General features: G+C 33.8%; 2 protein-coding genes across 6 annotated transcripts; one reads left to right on the plus strand and one right to left on the minus strand.

The window, feature by feature from the left end:
- The first annotated feature begins 382 nt into the window (after positions 1-382).
- Positions 383-4,680, plus strand: LOC130943634 (transcription factor bHLH130-like). The gene is made up of 7 exons (XM_057871599.1): positions 383-511; positions 1,081-1,619; positions 3,158-3,480; positions 3,652-3,822; positions 4,082-4,147; positions 4,258-4,326; positions 4,462-4,680. The coding sequence occupies exons 2-7, from the start codon at positions 1,106-1,108 to the stop codon at positions 4,519-4,521; spliced, it is 1,203 nt and encodes a 400-aa protein (XP_057727582.1). The 5' UTR covers positions 383-511; positions 1,081-1,105; the 3' UTR covers positions 4,522-4,680.
- Positions 4,681-5,103: 423 nt separating this feature from the next.
- On the minus strand, positions 5,104-9,575 carry LOC130943635 (putative pentatricopeptide repeat-containing protein At3g23330). 5 transcript variants are annotated; one of them, XM_057871601.1, is made up of 5 exons: positions 9,206-9,575; positions 8,708-8,775; positions 8,153-8,382; positions 7,336-7,659; positions 5,104-6,803 (listed from the first exon to the last, which is right to left on the minus strand). In XM_057871601.1, exon 5 carries the CDS (start codon positions 6,778-6,780, stop codon positions 5,263-5,265), a length of 1,518 nt encoding a protein of 505 aa, XP_057727584.1. In that variant the 5' UTR covers positions 6,781-6,803; positions 7,336-7,659; positions 8,153-8,382; positions 8,708-8,775; positions 9,206-9,575; the 3' UTR covers positions 5,104-5,262. The 5 variants fall into 5 exon arrangements, with proteins under 5 accessions (XP_057727584.1, XP_057727585.1, XP_057727587.1 ...); XM_057871602.1 differs by lacking the exon at positions 8,708-8,775 and having other exon boundaries at positions 8,176-8,382; XM_057871604.1 differs by lacking the exon at positions 8,708-8,775 and having other exon boundaries at positions 5,104-6,772.
- Between the last annotated feature and the right edge of the window lie 589 nt (positions 9,576-10,164).

Genomic DNA, 10,164 nt, shown 5'->3' on the forward strand with positions numbered 1-10,164 from the left:
TAGAAAAAAAAACCTCTATGCCAAGCATATCTTATCAAATTAATTATTGTACTTTCCATTCTTCTAATTATTTATTCCAGGCTAATTTAATTATTTGTATAGCATAAGTCATAAAAAATAGCATAGCTAAATGTATTTTATATTAGTTATGATTATGATAAGCAAACATATTAAGATCCCTTAAGCCAGATTTAGATCCCTTAAGCCGGATTTAGAAGTTTGGGCATTTCATTGGTTTTGGTTGGTCAACGGGAAATAAAGATAATCTGAAGATTAAAAAGTTATATGATGGACCACCATATGTCAGCAAGCAAGGGTATTTTGGTAATATTGACAAGTTATAAAGGGCTATTATATTGAACAACACACTACATTATATAAACATGTAATATGCAATGTTCCAATGGCAACACCAAATTCTCAACTTTAATTTGTTCTTCAAAGCTCTCTCTTTTCTATATGCTTCAGTTTCCAAACTCAAATGAATATAACAAAATTTGAATGAACACATGTAAGCTCCTTTATTGTCTCTTCTCTCAAGTTCTATGTTCCTTTTGAGCTTTTATGGTACCAAACAAAGGCTACACAGAAATAATTGAAACCATGTTTTTCATGATGATGATAATGTCTTAACAACGTTTTTTTAGCAGGTTTTTATGTTCTTTGAATTTTGTTGTTTAAAGCCAGAATTTGCATTTCCCTTGCAACAAATTTGAACACAATTTGTTTGTTTTTAATCTTTTTAGTTTCTAGTGTATCTTGTCTTGTGTCAATTATGACTTTATAGTTTTGTATTTGAGTCTCTATACTTTTTATTTGAAATTTTGTAAGATTTTTAACTATAAAAATTTTTTTTTTTGAGATTAATTTATATCTAATGTTTGGACATTTTTAACCTAAATTTTATTGTGCGATTGAGTTAAATCTAAAATGACATAATTTTTCTATATTCATATAAGAGGTCGCGAATTTAAATCTCTCTATCTTTAATTAAAAAAAAAAAAACCTAAATTTTATTGTACGAACAAGCAAAAAGAAAGTTATTTTGTTTAATTACTTTTTTTGGCTATTTTTTTTCAGGTAATTGTGAAGAAGAGATATAAAGATGAGTGTTGTGTATAGTCATGCTTTAAAATACTCCCAAGAAATGGATTCAAACAACATTAATTCTGGATTATTAAGGTACCGTTCTGCTCCAAGCTCAATGCTCACAAGCCTTATGGATAACATCCATCACGGCGGCGGCGGTGGCGGCCACGAAGAAGCCTTGAGAACTGAATTGGAAAAGTTGATCTCATCCAACAACAAAAGCAAACATGTTAACAATTCTTCAGAGCATTTGAAGAGAGAAGAAGGCAACAACAATTATAATTACTCTTTTGGGTCTCAGAATCATGTTATTTACCAAAACAACCAGCACTACCATCAAATTCATCAAGGGTTGGCAATGGCATCATCATGTAATAATGGTTTTGATGGAACATTTTTTGGTGCAACGAACTCAATGGATTCAGAGAATAATAATGATAATGGCACACAAAATAAAATGGGTTCCAATCTCATTAGGCAAAAGAGTTCTCCAGCTGGTTTTTTCTCCAATTATTCAATTGATAATAATGGTAAGTATTATATTATATGCTTTTCTCTGTCTTGTTTAATATAATTTCACTTTTATTAGCGTACTTTTTTTTTGGTCGTTGACCATTTGCCAAAAATAAAATATTTTGTTACATTTTTTAAAATTTTTAGTCGATCTCCAATCATCTAAATAATTGGTTTAAACAGTCCTTATAAACAGTGATATGATGATAGATAAGGAATTGCTTAGACCAGTAACAAAGATAAATTAGGTCAATTACTTAGATAATTAAAAAATCGATTATAAATTTTTAAATTATAAAGAAATACTTTATTTTTTGGACAAATGGATAGAGAAAAAAAAAAGAAATTTTTACTAACCGGAGATTAATAGGCTAGACTCGTTAGGTTGGTCCAATCGTCTAAGGAGGGAAGCCTTCGAGTGGGTTCACATCTTCGGGGCCTCCGTCTGACTTGTGAGCGTGAGTGGATGGGGGGTGGTATCTGCAAAGACATTCCGATGCCTAAGTCAGCAAGAGTATGAGTAGATCTAGAGAGTATTGGGACTTAGAAATACCTGAGGGGTGTCAGTGTATTTATAGTGGTGAACCAATAACCGTCCCTTTATCTTAGGGAGGTTGCGATGTGGCTCCTGGAAGCGGGTTAAGAGATTTTAGAGGCAGTTATTATCGCTTTCGATTCCTTAGAACAAGTCGTAGGGAGCACTGACTTCTTAGGGGAAGTTCGGTGTACTGTGAGGCTCAACCCTGTGGGTTAGGCCTGTCGTTTGGACCTGGGCCTTAGCGTGAGGTGAGAGTATGAACAACTATGATTTCTCATTCTCCTCTAAGGTTTTGTTATTGTTAATGTGTTGTGGCCTAAGTTTGAATCAAAATTGTGTGATATTAAATTATTAGTTGAAGCGGTATCATGTGTTTATTACATTTGTAACACTGTTGAATTAATATTTAATACAGAAAAAGCTGACCAAAGATTGAAATAAAATCTGATTCCTTTTTTGAGCAGTATAATTTGAAAGCAATTGGGAGTTGCATGTCTGGAATACAAAGATAGATCACATTCTTCTTGCGAAGAGAGTTGACTTAATAATAATAATAATTCTTATCAAGAAATTATATTAAATTAATAAATTTCTCTGATCCAAGCTAAAATTAATTTTTATTCGAAATTTTGGCTTTTGGAGAAAAAGGAGAGGGGTGGAGAGGGAATCTTAGAAATGAATCCCCCCAAAAAAAAAAGCAGAAGAATTTGCTTTTCAAAGTGCTAAAATTTGAATCAAAATGAGAATCTTCTAATTATATGAATTTTCTTCTTTTTTTTTATGACTTCGATAACTTTTTTTTTAAATATTATATATTTTATCATAATGTTCTTTCTCTTAATATATGGCTTTTGTCCCCTTCTTATTTAGGAAGAGATGGTCTGATTTCAAGTAATAAAATTTCATTTCAGATTACAAAGAAAGACGAAAAAGAATATTCTTTCTATTGGTAAATATGTTTTCTTTTTTTTGGCATTGTAATGTTCAAAATAAATAATTAGTATTTTTCCATTTTAGGTACAACAACATCATCAAGAAGTAGTAGTGGATTGCAATGCACTTTGAACTTCTCATCAAGATCATCTTCTTGCTCCAAAAGCCGCATGCCTCAAATTGTTGAGAGTGGAAATGAAGGCATGGAATCAAATTGTGTTGAAAATAGAAACCTAATAATAAGGAGTGATGATAGTAATAATAATAATAATAATAATGGCAGTACTAAGTGTTATATGCCAAGATTCACTGGTGACGTTTGGGATGCTTCTGAATTCAATTCCTCCAAAAGAGGCGCTAACAATGGTGAAATCATGTTTTCCACTTCAAATGCTATGGAAGCTCAGGTATATAGCTCAGATTTTGTTAAATTTTACTTATTTCATCAGTTCCATTATTTAAACATAGTGATTTAGACCTCAAAATTGATATGTGACAATATTATAAATATTTAATTATTGTCACATAATGCTTTGATGATTGTTTATTGATTTATTTATTTTTCTATGACAAATTAGGATGTAGATTTTGGATATCAAAAGGTTGGTTTGACCCACCATTTAAGTCTACCTAGTTCTTCTACCAAGATTGGTGGCATGGAAAAGCTTTTTCAAATTCAAGGATCTGCTCCATGTAAGATTAGAGCCAAAAGAGGATTTGCCACTCACCCAAGAAGCATTGCAGAGAGGGTAATTTAATCATACATACTTGAATTACAATTTTGTTTTAGAAATTTTTTTTTTTCATAACACTCAAATTCTCGCAGTCCGTTTCAACACTCATTATGTCATTATAAATTTAAGTATAATTCTTGCTATACACCCTAAACTTTTATTTTCTTTTACCACTAGAGATTGAGTTTGATGTCCACAAGCGTCAAATTTTTAAGCGTTTAAATATCACATTTTTTTAGACAAATTCATATGTCATTCGATTTAAAACTTTTAGGAAAGAAGAACAAGAATAAGTGCAAGAATCAAGAAACTACAAGACCTTTTCCCAAAATCGGACAAGGTAACCTTATTAGAACATGGATTTTTTATTTTACTTTATTTAATTTTATTTGAAAATTCATTAGGCAATTTGATTGATGATATCATGCTTCTTTCCCTTTAATTTGGCAGCAAACAAGTACTGCAGATATGTTGGATTTGGCAGTTGATTATATCAAAGGCCTTCAAAAACAAGTCAAGGTACAAAGAAATTTAACATAGATCCTAAGAAAAACTTTAAGCTTACATATGCACTATCCTTTTATTTTAGAATGAAATAACAAAGTATAGTCATTCAATAAAATATATTAACTCACTTTTTTTGTGATAATGTAGATACTCACAGATACAAGGGCAAAGTGCAACTGTTCAAGTAATTATCAGAAAGAACAATAATATAGAGCCATTGCTTGATTCCTTGACTTTGTAGATAACAAAATGAAGAAGGGAATTGTTTTTACTTTTTGTATTTTTTTTCCCCTTCACTTATTATATAAGATAGTGCTGATAGTGAAGATCTGATATTGTCACTTCCCTTTATAACTTTTCCCCTCACTGTTTTCTCTTGGTTTTGTTTGTCTCTCTCTCTCTTTTTTTTTTTTTTGGTTTTTGGGGGGGGGGGGGGGGGGGGGTTGGTTTAAGTATATCCAAAATTAAAGAAAAGAAAATCAAGATGTATTAGCATGTTTACAATGATAATTCTTTACTCTCTATTTTTCTTATTATGACTTTTGATGATATTACACAACATATAATGAGAAGCTTCAAAATAAGATCACTGTTCGAAGGGAGATATGCTAGAATACCAACATTTTAGTAGAAAAAATGGAATAAAAAATACAATGGCGCCTTTTGAAGATGGAATTAACTCTGTTCATCTTCATCAAAACTATGAACACCAATTAGAAGCTAAAGAATGAAGGTAGAAGTTGAGTGTATAATAAAGTCATGAAAGAAATATAGGGTAGAGGAAAAAGAAAACTGTAAAACTAAATGTCAACTACATTCAAAGTAAATGTTTCTTAGCTATAAAGTAAGCCGAATATAATTATGTTCCACAAAACGTGTTGAAAAATTCATGATGTATAAATTACATGTTCCATGCTATAACTTCGTAAATAAACTAGCTTTAAAGATCTACAAAGCCATCATGCAGGTATCATCATGAGTAACACTACCAAAATCATCATCCAACAACTGAGTGTTGCTAATTTGATGCGTTATTCTTTCAATCAAATGAGACAATGGATGAGACAAATCACCTTGATAGAATTTATGAGCCCTTCCTCCAATACAGATCCAGCTACAACCAGGGGTTTTAATCAAACCTTGTTCTCTCATTCTTTCTCTAACAGTGGCAATTCCATCAAGCATACCATGAGACTGATAGATGCCACATAGGGCTATGTAGTTACTAGCATTATTTGGTTCTAATTGGAAAAGATGATGAGCTGCAATTTCTGCAATCTCAACATTCTTGTGCATTACACAACCAGCAAGAAGCGCACCCCAGACACTTCCCGTTCCCAACGATTTCATGCTCCTCAACAACTCAAGTGCTTCAACAAGATACCCAGCGCGGCCGAAAAGATCCACCATACATGCATAGTGTTCGGCACTTGGCTGCAATCCATAACCGGAACTAATTGAATTGAAAATTTTCTTTCCTTGGTCTATCAGACCAGAGTGGCTACAACTGGCTAACACTGCTGTAAGTGTGACAGAATTTGGTGTAATTCCTCCATTAACCATCTTTCGAAATAGCAAGAGCGCTTCCTCCCCATTTCCGTGCATACCATAACACGATATCATGGTAGTCCACGTAACCACGTTCACGCTGCGCATTGTCTTGAAAACCTTCTCTGAATCATTTAAGCATCCACACTTCCCATACATATCAATTAAGGTGTTACCAATGGGAGTATCCACATCAAACTCGCAGTTCTTAAAGACATACCCATGAACTTCTTTCCCTTTCATTAAGTCTCCTTCCCTCCCACAAGCAATTAAAATGCTAGGAACAGATATGGAATCCATCTTCCCCCCATTTGTAAGCAGCATTTCTCTGAAACAATTGATAACACGCAAATACAAGCCAGCCCTTAAAAAGCCAGAAATCATCAAATTCCAAGCCACAAAGTCCCTACAGAGCATCATGGAATACACCGAGTATGCCTCGGTTATCAACCCAAATTTCACATAAAACTCGAGCACAGAACTAGCCACAACAACATACCCCTCATAGCCAAGCTTTATCACCCAACCATGACACACCTTACCAAAACAAGCATCACCTACTCCTACACAAGCCTTAAAAAGTTGAGGCAACGTATAATGATCTGGAACAAGATTGCAACTCTTGAACTCCCGAGAAATAGCTAAAGCATTGGAATACAAGGAATTCTGAATGTAGGAGGCGATCATGATGTTCCATGAATGCATGTTTCTTACGGGCATTGTGCCGAACACCTTCCGAGCATGGCGGAGAAGACGCAATCTACAGTAGGCTAGCAAGAGATCTGTCTGAAGAGTGAGATGCGGAAGCAATCCTTGGAGAATAGTTTGGGCATGGCATTGCTTGACTTGCAAGACAGCAGAACACCACACACAATTTCGGAGCAGAATCGACAACTTCAAAGCTTTGTTCCTACACATTTTGATCGTGTCATGGGTTCTTCCTATAACAAACAACTAATTAGTGATCACCGTGTAAAAGATTGATCAATTGTGCTAAAAAGTTCATGTTTATCCTTCATCATGATTTAGGGAAGCCTGGAACCTTTTCTGTGAAATTTTCATATAGAAACATCTCATTTCTGGAACTAGCCTTGTGCAATTACCTAGATGTTACTTGGGAGAATGTTTAATCCAGCAGTTGCAACTTATCATAGAAGATAAATAAATAATCATATTTTCCCACATGTCCACAAGCAATTATTAAAGAACTCCACGATAACTCAAAACGAAAGAGCACAAAAGTTTCAAAAATAAAATGACGCAATAATAATTGATACTAAAAAAGTAAAAACTTAATTGCTTGTTATTTGTTTAGATGAAAAGACGAAGCATATATTATATATACATGAAAAAATTAGAGAGCAAATACTTTTTTTTTAATCAATATTAACTAAGATTTGAAGTCAACAATTTATTATACTATTATGATTAGGTTTGGAGGAAGAGGAATCAGTTGATTTTCAAAGAAAATACCCCTTATCAAGCGACAAGTTCGGTGGTGGAGGATGGGTGGTACAAGGTCAACGTTGAGGGTTCCGTGATCCACGACAATAAATCGAGGAGGGCAGGGACGCAGGGTGCTTCAAATTAGCGGCGAGAGGAGCAAGGAGAAGGAGGATAAGGGTGACACGTGGCACCGCATTGAGCGAAGCCTGAGACGGTTCAGGCTTCCGGAGAATGCTAAGTTGGAGCAGGTGAAAGCTTCCATGGAGAACGGGGTGCTTACTGTTACGGTTCCCAAGGAGGAAGTTTCAGATCACCTGCCTCAAGAGCCTTCAAGAGTTCAAGTTAAAGTCCCTTCTCACCCAAAAAAAAAAAAGAAAACTACAGTTTAGAATTAAACAAGTGTAATAAGCAGTGCTATGCATAATTTTAAGTTATTTTATTAAAATTATTTTAAATTATAATAATTTTATTAATAAAAAAAATAACATATTATCAAGGTTCTGAGAACCGAACCGATCATCGAACCGTTTTAGTTACTGGTTCACTAGTTTATTGGTCTAACCGGTTTGACTGTAGTTCAACCAAAAAACCATTTTAGAATAAAATAATAAACAAATTACAAATAAACATCCTAAAATATAATTATAGTCTAATATAAATCTTAAAGTATCTTCTCAATTTAAAATACTACATGAAATGTCATTAACCAAAACCATATAATCTTATCAAAATACAAACTCAGAATTAAATAATAACAAGTGAAATTAAGATAGTGCTTGGTTGAATGTTCTAATATAATCTTATAGCATTTAAAATATGAATGTTGTCGTACAGTAGGACTTACATTCAAACTGATATGCTACATACCCAGAGTATCATACTTCTCTTGTATTTATACTTAGTTAGTTGTTGGCTATGCCATAACTTCTTGGGAAAGGGATAACATCCCTAACATTGGTAAGACCAGTTATGAAGAGGACCATAAGGTCGAATCGCAAAGTGAAACCAGAGTTCTTCGCAGTTCCATTTCGCTGAAGATCAAGGAACCATTCGTACTTCTCTCGCGGCAAGATTCTGACATACAAATGTAGAAAGACAAAGAAAAAAAATTATTTCTTATTCAACAAGAAAACAAGCAAATTCTTCAATAGAACTAATACAAACTGCCACCTGCAAAGAAACAACTAATTTATCATGAGTTTGGTTTTGTGTACAATAGTACAAAAACTCAAAGAACCAGAAGACTTTGAGATACTGAAATTGAAACCAAAATTTCAGTATACTTACAATTGTGCCAACAGACACATTCAAAATGATCCGAAATTTATATAAATTTGTTACAAATAAACCTATAAGGAACCTAAAGAAAGATAACAAATTTGTACAAGAAGATCCTTACCAAACTGGAAGTCCGATAATTAACAAGTAAATGATCCCAAAACTACACCCAAGATGAACTAGCAGCACCTAATGCAGCATAAAATCACAATCCAGTTCAAAACAGATCCAATCACAAGACATACACACTTCAAACAGGTAACCAACAATTCTACACCAAAAATCCACACGAATACTTTGAACTTAATAGGATCGGATCAGATCTAATTTGATCTCAAATCAAACTACAGACAAAACAAATGCAAAATTTTGACTCAAAACCAGAATTTATAATCGGGAAAATACTATCAAAGAAAATATATGGAAGCAAATGAACAGAGCATAAAAATTAAAAAACAGCAACAAATAATCACCCTAAAACCTAAAATCAATAAATCTATCAACAAAACTTCAAAAACAGCAGATTCAAAAATTAAAAAACACTAAAACAGCAGCCTGGAAGGTTCAAAAATTAAACAGCAGATTCAAAATTAAAAAACACACAGAACAAATTTTATACCTAGGGTTAGAAGCTGGAAGCCTGGAAAGAAGCAGAGCTGGCGGGGACCGTGGCTGGCAAGAGGCAAGACAGTGGCTGACGGGGTGGAAGTGAGAAACAGAGCTGGCGCCGGCGGGAAGTATCTGCGCGACGGAAAGCGGCGCTGGCGGTGGTTCCGATTTTCGAAGATCAAACAGAGCTGGAAGCGCGACAGAAAGTGGCTGTGCAAACAGAGCTGGCTGACATTGGCTACACGGAATTTGCGACGGCGGCGGTGGCTGAACGGAAGTTGCGCCGAAAGCTCGAGGTCCAGCCGTCTAGGTGAGTACTGCTTCGCGTTCCGCTTTTGCCCGTTAGTGGAGACTGGAGACTGGAGACCGGAGAGGAGAGGGGTATTATTAGGGTTCACTTTCAGCAAGCAAAAATGCAGCCGTTTTTAACACATTTCAAAAACCGGTCGGGTCACGATTCGGTTCAACCGACCGGTTTTCGACCGATTTGACGGTCTATTGTCGGTTTTTAAATTTGGTGGTTTTAAACTTTTAATTTCTGTCCGAACTTTGTATGACAGCGGTTTATGGTTAGACCAGTTCGATCGACCGATTTGAACCGGTTGCATATTATGCTTTTAAAATATTTTTTTAACTTGGTATTAAGTGTATCAATTCTAATGTAGTTATTAATTATTTTTATTAATTTATTTTTTTTAATAAGTCAAACATATATACTCAATGTCAAATTAAATAACCTAATAATAATTAAATTTACCAACAAATATTTATATATTATTTTATTGTAAAGTAAAAACATATAAAAATTAACTCAAAATAAACAACAATAAATTAGTAGAAATTGAATGCACAAATTTCTTTAATAAATAATAAATAATTTAAAATCACTAAAAAATAACTTAACGTTCTCTTTTGATGTCTCCAAAACATGTACCTGAAATAACATTATGATAATTTTAATATCCTCAA

This window comes from Arachis stenosperma, chromosome 8, assembly GCF_014773155.1.
Source record: "Arachis stenosperma cultivar V10309 chromosome 8, arast.V10309.gnm1.PFL2, whole genome shotgun sequence".
NCBI lineage: Eukaryota > Viridiplantae > Streptophyta > Magnoliopsida > Fabales > Fabaceae > Arachis > Arachis stenosperma.